General features: G+C 31.4%; 1 protein-coding gene across 5 annotated transcripts in view; it reads right to left on the bottom strand.

Annotated features, from left to right (window-relative positions):
• Positions 1-17,696, bottom strand: part of nemy (no extended memory) — a 255,502-nt gene that overhangs the window by 14,971 nt on the left and 222,835 nt on the right. The window contains exon 5 of one of the 5 annotated variants that reach the window (XM_067050279.1): positions 9,975-10,229. The exons of 2 other annotated variants lie outside the window; for them this stretch is intronic. In XM_067050279.1, coding sequence (XP_066906380.1) covers positions 10,079-10,229 — 151 coding nt within the window. In that variant the 3' untranslated portion in view covers positions 9,975-10,078. Of the gene's footprint in view, positions 1-9,974; positions 10,230-17,696 lie in introns of those variants that run through there. 2 more of the 5 variants (XM_067050276.1, XM_067050280.1) reach the window with 2 other exon arrangements.

Below are 17,696 nucleotides of genomic sequence, written 5' to 3'. Positions count from 1 at the left end.
ATTCCTGTGTATAACATCATAAAGTTATTTTTTATTTACAAGAGACAAATTACAAAAGACATTCCTAACTATATAATATTTTATAAAGAAAACAAAAAATAATTTATTTATTTTATTTTTGTATTTTCTCTGTATATTTTTTAATGTTTTGTCAATTCTTATATGTTTTTCATTTAGCACTGTAAATTGGGGTGAAACATCGGTTAACAATAAATAGTTTTATTTTACGATATTGATACCTTTATTGACCTTAAACAAAATAATTCCTACAAATTAAATAAAATAATTTGTATCCAAGTTAAGTCTCAAACTTTAAATGTCCAATGTCTTGGCCAACCCGCCCATCCTCAAGGACAAACTTAAATATAAATTTAGACTTCACATCTAACAATTAATAACTTTTTATAGGCTATTCTGCCCAGTTCAATAAATTTAGGCAAATCAACCAATTTCGTTACTTTTCCGTTTAATTTAAAAACTTTTAACTACAGATTAACTTAACAATATATCACCCACTTATGCTGTGATAAGTATGTAATAATATTTTTAAAATGTAATGGAAAATGGTGTAAATTTATATATAGATAGAAAAGTATATAGTTTTATTCCACTTTCCTACAGAACAGTGAAATCTCTTATAAGCGCATATAAGGACAGGACAAGTGCTAGACACAAAGTTCAAGCGGAAGGAAAGAAGAGGGAGAGCCTACTGGATAAGGAAAAAAGAATCCCAGGCAATCTTAGCAGAGCTGAGAGAGTGGCCTGTTTTCGGCTAGTGACAGGACATGATCTGCTCAAAAAACACCTCCATCCAATTGGTATCGTAGATTCACCAAAATCTCCTCTATGGAACATGGGGGACATGGATGGGGACCATCTTTTGTCGTGTGTTGGTCTGGTGGATGTTGAGCGAGATACGGATGAACTAAGAGGACGAATAAAATTGTATTGGGCTGCGAGAAGGAAAATGGTGTAATAGCTCACTTCCTGTGGCGTAGGAAAAAAAAAAAAAGTTTTATTTTAATAATATTATTCTATCGGGACTATGAAACCTCCCTCCCCCCCCCAAAAAAAAACCATAGCATGAAATTTACCTTCAGCTAATCACCTACTTAGAAGACAGTGAGTAATAATAAGGGTATTCATGATCTTTAGCATAACATCTGAGCTTATCACCATTTTGTTTGTTGTCATTTTAGGTTACTTGCTCGTAGTTGGTGTTTTGATTGTTTTAGTACTGTTTTGGATGTTTTCATAACTAATAAAGCAATTAATAATAATAATAATGTAATAATAGTTGTCAGTTAGTTCATCTTAATTCTCTTCCTCGCAAGTTAGAAGATCAATAAGACACTCAGTGGCCAAACTTACACACAACTTCCATTTTTCACTCAATTTAGGCATGTAATATATTACTTTAATCATAACTTAACATGAAGTTTTAGATGGAAAGGTGATAAAACAAGTTGCTTTAAATCAGCTGGGAGCTCTTATGCATTTAATATGACTTTAAATATGGTTGCTCACCTACTTACGACATTTAACATGGTAAAACATTTTATATTTAACAAGTCATGAATACCCCTTATATATTCTTATTTCACTTTGCCTTCTCTGGATATTTCCTTATTTCAAAACCTTTTCTTCCTTTAGTTAGGACATACAGCTAGTTCCTGTAGGACTTGCTACCCCCTTCATGACTGTAGACTGGTCCTCTACGGAGTGAAATCTCCATCCTGTGAGAATTTACTGCTAGTTCCTGTACAACTCATCCTGACATCCTATATGAACACGCATCGTCGAGGCCTTCTGATGTTGAGAACCTCTCATCTTCAATTGTAGTCAGAACTAAATAGTTTTATACAGCCACCTCGAAAAACTTCCAGATTATAGTTCATCAATGAATCAATTGAAAGGTTCATTTGGAAAAATTAGTACGGGAAAGTATTACCCCAGTGGCTAAGATAGATGTAAGTTCGTTGCTAAGTGAAAGTTGGGTGATGCAGGCACCGCACAACATTTTTTAGATATATGTATTTGTGATATCCATCCAATCATGTCTTTAATTACGTGTCCAACGTTACATACATTAGTTTTCTGAAATCTGAATTGGAAAAGTAATACTGGAATGAACGGATTTTGGGACCCTCCCTCGTAACAATTTACTCCTACAGTTAAGAGTTCAGACTGCCACTCCACCGATAGCCGATATTGGTTGACAGTTGGCAATATCTAGCCCCACTGTCAAGGGGGACTTCATTCATTGCTCGAACAAAAGGACAACCGTTTAAACCCTCGCGAATATCTGTGAGCTATTTCTTCTTTTGGAAATAGTCTATTTTTAATCATAAAAAGGCACTTTTCTGGCTCAATAATCGATTATCTAAAATATAAATTTATTACGATAAACTCATTTTTTTTACAAATTACATAAAGAACTAAAAGACTTAGAAGTGCTATAAATCAATTTATTTTAGCAAATATCATGAAAACTACTACCCATACGAAGATAAACGTCATAAACTACTTTATAGTCCATTAATCTAGATTTAATTTGATTGCTAATGGACATCTATACGTCACATAGTTCCTGAGATATAGATTTCTAAAAATAAATTAATTAACTACTGATATTTCAGTAGATTTTTAAGAAATGATGCTTTTTCAAGAGCTATTTCTCGAATATTATTGAACGTAAATAGCTTTATTAGGGCTAATTTTAGAAAATTTACTCTACTTTAAATGATATACTATTGGGTTTTCTAGTGTTATTGGTAGTTTTAAAGATATAGAATTCCGAATGAAAAATTAACTTTAACGTTTTGAAACAGTGGTAATTTTTTATTCCCCCTACTTATACTTGGCAGACTCATCAATTTCGACATTATACATAGTATCCATTAATGTAATTAAGAATCGGGGTGAAATAATTGCATTTTTTCTCCTTCTGGGCTCTTGTACTATTACTAGATATCTTATAAATTCGCCTACCGTTCCAAGATTTTGACTAAATATTGGTTAATTCAATTAGCCTGACATGTAATGTTTCTGTAAATGTATATTTGTAATATCGATTAAAAAAAATAAATAATAATTACACTCAAGGCTACATATGTATAGAAGTTTCGATAGAATCGATTGGTTCTACGGTTTTGAAAAAGTAACCAATACTTTATTTTATTAATAATCGATTTTTTTAATAACTTCGATTTATCGACTCATTAGGATTATATTAAGAATTTAAATTAATGACTGCATACAACTGTTGAAGTGATCTGGAATAACAATAAAATAAGCTGAGAAATAAATGGGCAAAAATGCAAGCAAATGTGTGTGCTCAAATATTGATGTGCCAGAAACGTGATATGAAACAAATCGAAACAGTGAACAAGAAAAAAAATTGTCGAAAGTACGAATTGTGGAAGCAGAAGCACTGTATTGACGGTGACGTCAGCTGGGAGAATTTGACAAAAAGCCATTGAAAGCTGCCTCCTCAAGTTGAGGAAGGTGTGAAATGGAATATTGAAGTTTGAATCATGCTCCCAACTTCCTCGAGTCTGCCGCAGAAGCGCCAGTGTTCCAAACGTGTTGCTAAAGGCAATCTTGTGTCTTTGGTTCTTACCTCTTTGGAAGGCTTCTCTTACCCAAGGAGTTCTTAACAATCTAAAACAATATCTCAAACTTTCTTTGTGAAACAAATGAGGCTCTTTAATATGAATACAATGTTCAGACATAATTATTTATTAGATAAACATTTATAAAAAAATTTGGAAATTCTTAAAAAATAGAAATACATCAACAATGAATTAAGCTCAACATATATTCTATATTGCTAAGTGCACAACAGCAAGTAATCGATTAATAAGAGAGATCAAGCTACAATCATCGCTATCTTATTGTCGAGAAAATATATAACATAATAAGAGAATATTTTATAGTAAATTCTAAACTTCTAGCAATGTCGTTCCAGAATACAAGACAATATTTTGAAATTAATTTGTGAAATTATAGCAGGCGAGGTAAAGGGAACAACTGAGCTGTGATTTATGAAGAGTTGTATTCGACCAGCGCCCCCTACCGGAGTTCATTAATATTTCTACCTCCGGTTCCCAGCGGCGGTGTCGAGCAAATATAAGAGAGACCTGTGTCTCCTAAAACAAGTTGTGAAATGTTTGTATATAGTTCTTTGGGGCTCCAACCTCCAAGTCATCCATAACTTACTTTGCTTCTAACTTTCTTCAAATGAGTTCTCTACTTGTTCACATCTCGTCTCACCTCTGTACTTTTTTTTTTTTTACATCGTTATCCCAACTTCTTATTTCTTCTTTTTAGAAAGTTATCGAAGGAACAAATTTTATTCGTATGGAGATAAATTCCATTAAATATTTAATTCTGTATCCCACGTATGACTACTGATACAGTACAGATTTTGTCAATCAAATCTAGCATCGTAGATTTATTCTAAACAAACAACAGCTTATAGGGGTATTCATGATGTTGTGTTAAATGTTAAATGTTTCACCATGTTAAATGTTTTAAGTATAGGATTGTGAGCAGCCCTATTTAAAGTCATGTTAAACGTTAAATGCATAAGAGCCCCTAGCGGATTTTCTCAGCAACTTGTTGTATTCAGTTTTGATTTAAGTAATTAATTACAACATGCCTAGAGTGAGTGAAAAGTGGAATTTGTGTGAAAGTTTAGCTTATGAAATGAAATGAAAAAATAACTTTATTCTGGGACATATGTCCCCTAAGAATAATTACATGGTTCATATAGTGAGATTTTTATCTGGCGAGCGTTTACAAATTTTCAGATAGTAGAATGAAATTACATCGTTTTTTTTTCTCAAATGTATCATTAAAATGATCCATTCTGGTTTAATACCAGGGATATGAATACCACAAACACACGAAAGAACTGAGCTGTCACAACAAAAATGGCGGCGATCTCAACTGGTCTATTGTGTGACGTCATTCTCCATTTAACAGACCAAGTAACAGACTCTCAGCCATGTTAAATGTTATTTCGTTTTACCACGGTAAAAGAAGGCAATTTTTTTCGACTTAACATGAGTTTTTCCATTTAACACGCTTTAACATGTTAAACCAAAGATCATGAATACCCCTTATATATGGCTGTACCTAGAGGTAAGTGTGAATTGATTTCTATTAATCGATTCTTATGTAAACATTTCTGAAATCACAGCGTTGAAAAGTAGAGGGTCTGTAGCCCTAACATGGAAGATTTTTCAAATGGCTTCTTTATCTAATTAAATGTATGCCCAATAGTGCATATAATGAACAATAATAGAGTTCTTTATCATAAATAATTCCAAAGATCATTTTTTTTCAAAACCAATATTTTTCAAGGAAAAAATAATTTATTATTTGAATAATAATAATAATAATGTAAACCAGTAAAACCCATGAAGAGGCATGGAGGATTAAGTACTTAGTAAGGAGGTACTGTTTCTAGAACAACGGTTGTTCAAGGAGGTGATTTGATTAGAATCACACTCGCCAGATGTTTCCCCAATTAAGGGTACCTGCTTTATGGGGCTGGGTGAACCTCGTGAGGGCTCAATAACCCACAGGGTTGACTCACGGCTACAGTGTAATAGAAAATAACAATATGCTCTGCCAAATTCGAACTCGGGTCTTTGGAGTGAATAGCATAGTGCCTTACCACAGTGCCACTTTTTTTATTATTTTAAACTACTTTACGATACATTTAAGGAGCTTGTAACTGAGCCATAATAGAACTCTTTACGTTCAGTGAATAATTATTCTCTTGCTTTAGAACATAAGAACCGAAAAAAAAAATGAAAAAGAGAAATTTGAAATATATTGGAGTGTAAAAATATCTTTACATTAAAATAAGTTATTTTTTAACGCAATTTAATCCTTTAAATTTCAATTATTATTGTTCGTTGGGTAAAAATAGAATTTAAAACAATTTTATATGTATGTAAATGATTGATCGTATTTTTTAGGTGATGGTTGGGTGTGCGTTGAACCAAAACAAAAAATAGTTAAAATTTTATTTGCCAACGTTTCGCTCCTATTTGCAGGGCATCGTTAAGGCTAAAAAAAGATACAAAACAACTAAAAATATGTTGACAATGTAAATATAAGTGAAAAATGTAAAAATATGTGTATAAAGTCTATGTAAATTCTCTTTATTAATTTTTTCAGTTATATTTACATAATTTTTAACCCCGCTTTAGTTTAATTCTTTCTATCTTTTATCCTACATTGTCAAAATATTTGTAGTTGTTTAGTATATTTTTTTAGCCCTATAAAGTGGTGCGAAACGTCGGAAAATAAATATTTGTTAACAATTTATGTTCCTTTTTACCGCACCTCTTTCATATTTTATAAAACTTTTTTTTTTCTGACGAACGACATTACTTGAGGTATCTAAGCACTGGTGCATTATATTAGATCTAATTACAAAAATACAGAGATCGGCGTCTTCATATTTGATATAATTTGTGTAAAAAAAAGTATCGAGAATCACATAAAATATCGATTATAAAACAATGAACACTTATTATTCACTCAACAAGTACATAAAGAATATATACGTATACATCGATTTATATATTTTAAAAATATTTACCACAACACAAGTAATTCATATTTTTTTAAATACATTAAAAAAGTGGTCCCACAAGTATATAACTAATTTAAGCTCAGGTGAACAATATAAGTGAGAAATTGTAGGAGAAACCAACACCGATAAAATAAAGTGATGATATAAAAAACCTACTCTACTCTTTTAAATATTAAGAAATAAAAACCTAAATATATTTAAAATCAAGTTCACATTTATAAAATTTAACTTAATAGAGTGTAGGAAAATAGAACCTGCATAAAATTATTTCAGATTATAACCTTCCGGAGGGATTAAATGTGTAAACAAAAATCAAATAATATTTTTGTACTTTAAACGAAAGACTCGATTTTTTAAAAATTAATGTACAATGAAGTCTTGATAGTTAAAAATTAATATCTTGTCTTTTTCTACTCAGTCTTATTCGACAATTGTGAGAAATATTTCACCAATGTATATATTTTTTTTGTGCATAAGTCAATCGTGTACTTATTGCAAAATCCCTCTGAATACTATTTTAAATTGGAAATTCCAGAGAGGTCGAAATTCTTATTAAATTTATCGATTACGAAATTGGCAAAAGTGGCAGTGTTTTTGTAATTTCACATCTATCAATTCTTACTTATATAACACAAAATGATTGGTTAAAAAAAAGATAACAATAGATTTCCTGGCCCGTCGGGGTCCATTAATTTCCTTGGACGGGTTTTGTAAAACTACGCCATTGGCTTATCTTCCGTTTGCGGAAATCAATTCTCAACTAAAATCAGACTTTTTTTTTTGGCGGAACGAGTTTCCTCCGGAAGGAACGAATTCAATCGAACGTGAATTATTTAACAGGCAACACTGAACACAGGATTCTTTTTTTTTAATCTAGAATTAAAAAAAAAAAAAAGGATTTCTAGAATAGAAAAATAATGAAGATAAGAAAGTTATCATGAAAACATTGTAACATATCAATTACACTAGGGTAGACGTACCAGTCGTGAAAATTTATAAGGTTTTACAAAACAAGATAAAAATAACAGGATTATTCATGATGTGTTCAATGTAAAATGTTTTATCATGCTAAATGTTATAAGTATAGGATTGTGAGCAGCCCTATTTAAAGTCATGCTAAATGTTAAATGCATGAGAGCTCCTAGCGGATTTTATGAGCAACACGTTTTATAACCTTTCCTTCCAAAACTTCATGTTACTGTTTACTTCTAAGTTTTGATTAATGTAATTTATTACAACATGCCTAAAGTTGAAGTTGTGTGGCTTGTTCATCTTCTAACTGGTGAGGAAGAGGATCAAGATGAGCTAATTGTCAACTGTCATTACATTATTATTATTATTGTCATCCATTGCTTTATTAGTTATAAAACACCTAAAACAATACTAAAACGATCAGAACACAAACTACGAGCAAGTAACCTAACATAATAAACAAAATGGTGACGAGCTCAGATGGTCTGTTGCGTGAAGTCATTCTCCAATTAACAGACTCTCAACCATGTTATGTGTTACACCGTTTTAACAGGTAAAAGAAGGAATTGTTTCTCCATTTAACATGTTAAATTAATGATCATGAATAACCCTAATATTTAAGAATTTAGCCATTTTGTATTCACGCAATCTGTGCTGACTATATTAAACGTTTTAAGTGTGTGATAGTTTAAACAACTTTAGCATTGTTATCTGCTAAAACTTTCCTAAATTACATTTACCCAGTGGAGACGAGGAGGTTTATATGCATATCGCTTTTAATGAAATGATATCGATCTAAAAAAATAACTTCTAAAACTTGTTTAAAGAACGTGGATAATCTTACATTAGCAGATTAGCACAGTTGTTCACTCAAAATTATAAAAAAATATTATACTAAAATACTATTTTGCAATGAATTTTTAATTGTATTTTAATTATTCTTATAAAAAAAAAATAAAATAAAATAAATAAAATAAAAGCCTAAATCATCCGGTTGTTTATTTGACTGAAAAATTTTAGGATGTGTTTAATACATTTTCATTAATCTATTTTTGCATATACAATAAAATACAACTTCAGTTTTATTTTTGTAAAATATATTTGCGACTCTATAATTTTAAAAATGATACATTTTTTTCTATAAAAATTTCACAACTAGTACGTGTTACCTATTACATGTGTAGTATTTTTTTTTAAATGTGAAAATAAATCAAATTGTTAGTACCAATAGTATAGTATAAAAATAATTTTGACATTCCAACTTAATAAAAACTTTTTAAAAAAATTATATAAATTAATCTTTCAAGTAAAAATAAATTGAGAATTCAAAATAACTGTCCTCCGAGATAGAGGTTATGTGTTAGTAAATTCTCAAAATTGTACTTTCACTTTTGTAAGAGAATTTAAAGGTTTTCGCAAAGAGATTTTACATTCAAAATTCAGAATCGTAGATCGCAAAGTCAGTAGGAAAGAATTTTCTAATGCATAACCTCAACTTCAGAACGACTGGTTCATATTTGGAGCAGATGCAACTCCCTGGAATTCTAAATCTCCATCTTTCAAAATCAACCAATATAAATTTATGTATATATGGACCAATATATATTCCAATTGACATTAAAATTAATTATTATATTATAATTTTGACATTCCAAGTTTATTAAAACTTTAAACAATGGAGTAGATGTTAAACATTCAAGTACAGTGTAATCCCAACTAATTGCTTGGAACATCCCGGAAGTTTGAAGTTTTAAAAAATTTATTTTTTTTAAAGAGGTCGGATTTTTTTTTTTCGTTAGGCGCTATGAGTGTTGTAACATCGCTTTTCGGCTCCTACACTTTTGATTTCTTTTACATCCCCAGAAATGCTAAGTAAGGATTTAGTTTGTTAGAATCATAAGATTGTTCATTTATAAGTGAAAATAAAAAGTATAAATATAAAAAAAATACTCTTTGTATGAATTTATTTAAAACGTGTCCAAAAACAATTTTTTTACTATTAATTAAATTAGTTTTGCAGAGTCAAACGATTTATAAAATAGATAATATTTTTTTCTAATTCTAATAAAATATATTATGAACACTTTCATAGGAATTGGATTACCTAATCTTCCACTTTCGCGTTTTATGGTTGTATGCCTATAGATCGGGAAGTTAAAAATGTTTTTTACACATGTGCACTTTTACTTTTTTTTTTTAAACGGCAGTTCGGATTGCCGAGATTACACTGTAATAGAAATTTAAAATAACTTGTCCTTCGAGATATAAGTTATGTGTTAGCAAATTCTCAAAAGCTTATGGTATCTTTTCACTTCTGATTTACAAGGCTTTGAAAGTAGGTTACAATTTCAATATAAGAGATAATGAATTTTTAACGCAGAATATACATTCAAGATAATGTTCTGAACTTTGGAGAATAGACTAACGCATAACATGAACTCGAGAATGACTCGTTCACATTTGGAGCAGCTGTAGCTCCGAAGTGGAATCCTATATCTCGATGTTGGGTACCAGTGTGCGGCCGAAGTAGCGGAAGTCGGGCCTGTTGAGGGTGTAGAAGACCATGATGACCGCTGCTACCAGTACCAGTCCGAGGCTGTTGATGATGATGCTCTCTTCCGGCAGGGTCTGGTACTCCATGCTGCAAACGAGAACCGTCACCCGCTACACTACACTACATCCCCATACACCTCTCCTCTACATCAAACCATTCTGTATTATAAGTAGTGTGCAAGGGATCCTAGTAAAAGAAGGGGTCATGGGAACAGTGAGATTTAAAGTTATCTGGACATACCCTTGCTAAACTCGTAATTTGGTCTAAAGTGAACAAAGTGTAGATAGTTGGGGGAAATAAAAAATGGGGGGCTGTTATAAAACAAAACGAAAAATAATTTTTTCATTAGGTTCTCCATATCTTCAAAACTACCTACAACACTAAAAAAAACTCATTTAAAGTAATCAAAAATTTGATTTTTCTTTTTTGAAAAACCAAGATGAAGGATCGCAAAGCAAATATAAAGATCCGTCAAAATGATTAATGTACAACCTTTTTGATGTGTAGTTTTTATTAAGTTTATTTTATTTTTTTTCTTCTTATCCTCTTTATTTATTTTGACAAATACAAATACATATACACATATCCAGGCTAATACAATTTTTATCTTTTTATTGACCGAAGGCAATTGTGGAGTTAGGAATAGTCCGCAGTGGGTGGCAGTAACACTTGCGCATAGCACCGTTTTGTTTATTACGAAGTGGGGAGGGACCGCTCAGCTGGCTATTTATTTCATCTATTGATTTATTTATTTCAATGATCCTGGCCATTCTCACAAAATAATATAAGAAAAACTAAATTCACTGCATAAAAGAACAGTACAAGCAGATAATTTTATAAATCAAACTTATAGTCCGAACAACTATAAATCAATTTATTTCAGCAAATATCATAAAAACTACTACTTCAACGAAGATAAACTTCATAGACTACTTTAAAGTTCATTAAACTAGCTTTAATTTGAGTGCTAATAGACATCTGTCCGTCAAATGGTTTTTATGATATAGATTTCTCAAAATAAATTAACTGACTATTGATCTTTCAGTGCATTTTTTTTTATGTAATGTTGCTTTTTAAAAAGCTATATCTCGAGAACTATTTAGCGCAAATAACTTTGTTATGGCTCATATTTTTGTACACTTACTCAGCTTTAAATGATGTTCTTTTAGATTATCTAGTGTTGTTGGTAGTTTTTAAGATATAGAGCTCCGAATGAAAAATTAATGTTTTTTAAGTTTTGAAACAGCCGCCATTTTTATCCTCCCTACCTATACTTGGCAGACTCATCAATTTTGACTAGTAATTATACATAGTTTTCATTAAAGTAATCAAAAATTGGGTTGAAATAACTTTTTTCTCCTCTTGGGCTCTTGTAGTACGAGGACACCCCAGATTAATCTTGCGTAGACGTTCTTGTTAGTGCGACTTTTAGTTGTTCAATATGAACTGTCCTGCGTTTTTTGGGTTCTCTAATACTCTTTCAAGTACCATTATGTTCTCTTTTTGTTATCATCTTGAATGGGGATGGGACTTAAGATAATTAAGTTTAGCAATATTTAAAAATCGGCTAGAAATAATTAGTTAATAAATTAACCAATTAACTATTAATTAATTAATAGTTAATTGAATCTCATGTTTCCTAGCTTTAAATTTAGCCAAACCTTGACAGAAATTCAAATCGCAAATAGGACGTTCTATCTATACTAGTTTGATATTGTTCGAAGTTGCACGTTTTGTGGTTACTGTACAAAAATAGGTACATTTTTAGGATATTCTGCACGAAATTTGAAAATATTCTTTATACTTATAAATTTTTTATTCATATAAAAAAAAACAAATAATTAACCTAAATTATAAATTAATATTCAATATAATCGCTCTTGATACGAGCCATCCTATCTGGGCAACTGGTTGTAGTTTGGCCCGACAGGTTATTTCCGCGATCTGCAGGAGTTGAAGACAAACCAGGCTCCCTCAACAAACCAGGATGAGAAAAACATAAGTAGGAACCGGATTTCTAGATTAAGGTTCATTGTTATAAAAAAGTTCAACGTTCATTGTAACTGTTTTTAACTTGGATTCTCACTCCGCTCTTAATTCGTTCCGTCTCACTTTGTTACTGGTTGTTTTAATTTCCGTCTAACTTTTTAGTTGTCAGTATTTAGCGAGTTTACTTCGATTCAAACAAGATTAGATAAGCTTTCTATATATTAATATTCTAAATATAACAATGAAGTCGGTTTCGCTGGATTTGGGTGTTGTAACAGAAAAAAATATGAGTTAAAAAAAAAGAAGAGATCAAGTAAATGTAAGGGACGAATAATTCTTTAATAGTATTAATCCTTTATACAGTTTTCACAGATGACATCCCAACCCATCCTAACACTATCCTCACCACGTATGCCGATGAGACATGCCTATTGTCAGTGAACAATGATCCTTACATTGTATCCCAAACCCACATCACCACCCTTGAAGAATGGTGCCGAAACTGGAGGATTAAAATAAATCCCACCAAATCACATTTACCCTTCGACGTAAACCCATGACCTCTTGCTCTACAGTATCCTTTAATAATACCCCACTTATTCCTGTAGAACAGATCCGTTACTTAGGACTACATCTCGACAAACGACTGACATGAAATCCTCATACAAGACTAAAAAGACAAGAAACTGCTCGTAGATTCCGACGACTTATCTACATAACTATTATAAGGCCTATCTGGACATACGGAGTTGAGCTTTGGGGCTCCACTAAACCATCAAATTCCTCCAGAATCCAATCCTTACAGTCCAAAATCCTTAATGCTCCTTACTTTGTCACAAATCAAGTCATCCATCAGGACCTCTATGTTCCATATGTTGCCGATTTGGCCAGATCCAGATACCGTTCCTTCCATAACAAACTTCTCAACCACCCAAATCCACTTGCTTCTAACCTGGGTTCTCCTTCATTACCTAATAATCCTCCTAGGCGTCTGAAAAGAAGATGGTCTCGAGATCTACTCCTCTAGAAATGTTATTGGAGTTCTATAAGCGGGTAGATTCTCCACATGTTTGTACCATGTCACTATGTCACCTACAGCAAATTTACTTGTTGTATATATGTGTATACAGTTGTAAATAACAATAAATAAATTATTAAAAAAAAATAGCCATATTCAGTTGTTTAGTGTAACTATGAAAAAATGCCTCTATAACAGAGTCAAAATTAATTATATACTTTAAAATATCAATAAGGTTAGTGTGTTTGGTAATGTTATTAATAAAACCAAAAGTAGTTATATTTAAGGTTAGCAATGATATATCCTATCCTAAAAAGAAGCTTAAAATTAAAACCAGAAACAACTGTTGCTATTTTTAAAACAATTCTCAGGCCACTGTTGAAGTAAGGATGTGAAGTCTGGGGAGCGGTATCCTTTACGAAAAGGAAAACAATTACAATATTTACACAATAAAGTCCTAAGAATCGCAGTGGATGATCCTTGGTTGATAAGAAATAGACAATTGCATCGGGAATTACAAATGGATTCAATAGAGGATTGCTTCAAAAAACGGTTCATGAAGTTCCGCTCCCAGTTGCCGACAGTTATAGGAGCAGTGACCTACAACCTGGGAAACCCAACCTCAACCGGAAGACTGAAGCATTATTACTATAGTGTATTTAGAATTCCATCACACATGGCTGTATTTATTAGTAACTAGTTTCCAATTCATCAAAATGTATACTTTTCTTAAATTATTATTATTTCTTTATAAAATTATAAAATAAGATAATCACTAGTCACATCTACACTCTTATTGGGACGGGTTATGTTATAACTTGGGAAATCTAACCTCAACCCGAAGACTGAAGGCTACTGCAGGACATCAGGATATAAATTCTATTAGTACAAGAGGCGGTTAAAAAAAGGCAGTTATTTCACACTAATTTTTTATTACTTTAATGAAAACTATGTATAATCACTAGTCGAAATTGATGAGTCTGCCGAGTATAGGTAGGGGGATTAAAAAATGGCGGCTGTTTCAAAACCTTAAAAAAACATTAATTTTTCATTCGGAGCTCTATATCTTAAAAACTACTAACAACACTAGAAAATCTAAAAGAACGTTATTTAAAGTAGAGTAAATTTTCTGAAATATTAGCCCTAATAGAACTATTAACGTCCAATTGTTCTCGTGATATAGTCTTAAAAAGCAACATTTCATAAAAATGTACTGAAATATCAGTAGTTAGATAATTTATTTTAAGAAATCTATGTGACGTACAGATGTCTATTAGCATTCATATTAAAGCTAGTTTAATTTACTATAAAGTAGTCTATGACCTTTACCTTCGTAGGGATAGTAGTTTTCATGATATTAGCTAAAATAAATTGATTTATAGTTGTTACTGCCTCCCTTTCTCCTATTGGACTCTTGTACTATATATTTATCAATTCTATTATTGACATTACGTCTATTTTATTTTTTTTCTTCCCTCTTCGTCCTTTTTTCTAATTAACTGTTTTTTCCCCCCATTTGAGGGTAATTGTTTGTTATGTAAGGTTTATGAATATCGTTATTTTGTGTTAATAACCTCACTTTTTTCTCTGATCAAGAATTATTATTTTTAAACATTTATTTAATCTTAATTTTTTATAGTGTTAGGGGTGTATTTTTTATTTTATTTTCTATTTAGTTGTATTTTTTAAATTGAATTGTTAGTTTTATGACTAGCTTATGAATCCTGGAAGCCTCCACAGCACCTTGATGATCAAAAGTGTAACTTACTCATATTTAATTTCTGTTTATTTCGGCACCGACCTATAAATGCTGTCATTTGGTTAGCCCGTATTGGATGTGGTTTTCTAAATAAAGAAAAAAAAATTAAGAGGAACTGACTGGAATCAAATCACTCCCTAAACTAACAGAACGGGCCCGGTTGTAGCAATAGATGTGGTGATATATTGTCCGATTCCAGTAATCGATTATCCAACAAACCGGGAGCTGTCGATTGTTATAAAGTCCATTTGTCCAGCTCCAGAACAGAATTCCTGGCGAACCTCGCCACAATTCTCTGTCAATACCTTCCAGTCTTCGCTGTTGGTAGCCAATACAGTAAGCTTGGCTATAGTTCGATAGCAATATCGATTGTAATAAATATTTTCACTAAAGATAAGTTTATAAATAGTCATTTAGGCTATCATATCCATTAAATCATAGCAAACTTTTTCACAAAATTCTTAATTTTCGTTCTGGAAAGACAAATGAAATTAAATCGAGGAATTTCCCATCAAAAGTCAATATAAAAAAATTTATTATACAGATTGTTGATGGAACAGACTGTAGTTACTATTTGAAACCCTACTAACTTTGGGATATTCTGTGGACTGAGGGACTGTATTAAAGAAAGAAGCCCCTTTCTATGGTAATATCTTTGGAACAAGTCCATTTAAAAATAAAATACAAATTTTTTTTTCTGACCGACCTATTCTAACAAGAGTGAGAGAATTTGTATTCCGTGGAATCGTAAAGAAATAAAAGTCACTACCCGTCCAGGTCAGAATCCTTTTTTTTTTTTATTCTTTTCTTAGCTGTTTCTGGTATATAGGATAAAGGTGCTGTGGAGGCTTCTACGATTCATAAGCTAGTCATAAAACTAACAATTCAATTTGAAAAATACAACTAAATAGAAAATAAAATAAAAAATACACCCCTAACACTATAAAAAAAAAAAGATAAAATAAATGAATAAAAATAATAATTCTTGATCATCAGAGAGAAAAATGAGGTTATTAACACAAAATAACGACATTCATAAACCTTACCTAACAAACAATTACCCTCAAATGGGGAAAAAAAACAGTTAATTTGAAAAAAGGACGAAGAGGGAAGAAAAAAAATAAAATATACGTAATGTGAATAATAGAATTGATAAATATATAGTACAAGAGTCCAATAGGAGAAAGGAAGGCAGTAACAACTATAAATCAATTTATTTTAGCTAATATCATGAAAACTACTATCCTTACGAAGGTAAAGGTCATAGACTACTTTATAGTAGATTGAACTAGCATTAATTTGAGTGCTAATAGACATCTGTACGTCACATAGATTTCTTAAAATAAATTATCTAACTACTGATATTTCAGTACATTTTTATGAAATGTTGCTTTTTAAAAGGCTATATCACGAGAACTATTGGACCTAAATAGCTCTTTTAAGGCTTATATTTCAGCAAATTTACTCTTCTTTAAATAATGTTCTCTTAGATCTTCTAGTGTTGTTGGTAGTTTTTAAGATATAGAGCTCCGAATGAAAAATTAATGGTTTTGAACCAGCCGCCATTTTTTATTCTCCCTACCTATACTCGGGAGACTCATCTATATATATATATATATATATTACTCTACGGCTACTGCAACCTTCCCGCCGTATGCCAGAAATAGCTAGGAAGAAGGAAAAAACAACAAAATATCGTTCTCTGCTCTCACATTCTCGAAATAATAAATTACCAATTATATATTGATCGGAATTTTTACAGTAAAAATTTTAAATGTAGTTTGTCACCTTTGCTTTGCGCTGAAAGGACTTCAAAACAGGCTCTAAAATCCTTAATGCTCCTTATTACGTCACAAATAAACTCATTATTAAGGACTACATAGATATACGTCCTTTCATTCCAAAATCCTAGCTTATTCAAACCCATTAGTTCTTAATATCTCATCTTTAACAATCCCTGATAATTATTCGAGGTGTTTGAAAAAAAAATGGCCTAGGTATCCTCTAATTTAAATCAATAACTGAAGTACCACCATTATCACGTTCACTTATTGTATTTTTTTTATGAAGTTTTAAATTTCAATTAATAAATAAAAAAGGTTTTAACATCTAATAGGAGCGGATTGATAAGGAACTCTGAAATGATCGATATATGTGTGAGTCGATACAATCTAAACTATCACCAACCCTCCTACCGAGCATCAATAAGGTCGAAAGAAAGACCGCACTTTATCTGAAGCCCTGAAGAGGTGAAAGGTGTGGCCGACACGTTCTGTTAACAGAATAAGTTGGTTCGATTCATTTATCTGCTATCGATTAGATCTGCGGTGCTGCTGTATTCTCTCTGCTCTCTCTGTCCTAGTATCGATAGTGCGATCCTCCACTTTCAAGTGGTCGCATCCCCGTTATTATGTCCTACGGTAGAAGTAAATGTTTTCAAATCAAGTTCGCCTAAAGAGAGTACGGGAGGGGGGGGAGGGGGAACTATTGGGACATTGCTTCACGCCGTACAATGGTGGCTTTTCTCTCATATTAAGAATTATTATTTTTATCTTAATTTTTTATTTTCTTTATAACGTTTTATTTATATTCATTAAATTATTTTATTATTATTATTATTTTTTGGTTTGAATTATGTATCCAATCTAGTATTTCTTTTAATCAATTTTTTATTATATTTTCCTTTATATCTGTATGTATAGGGTGTTTTTTTGAGCCCGATAGAACTTGAAATTGTAAAAAATAACACAAAAAATTAAATTGTAATCAAAATTTTTTATTATTCGAA

Source organism: Halyomorpha halys, unplaced genomic scaffold (genome assembly GCF_000696795.3).
Source record: "Halyomorpha halys isolate HHAL.00 unplaced genomic scaffold, Hhal_1.1 Scaffold60.1, whole genome shotgun sequence".
Classification (NCBI taxonomy): domain Eukaryota; kingdom Metazoa; phylum Arthropoda; class Insecta; order Hemiptera; family Pentatomidae; genus Halyomorpha; species Halyomorpha halys.
This window is presented reverse-complemented; position numbering and strand designations above follow the sequence as displayed.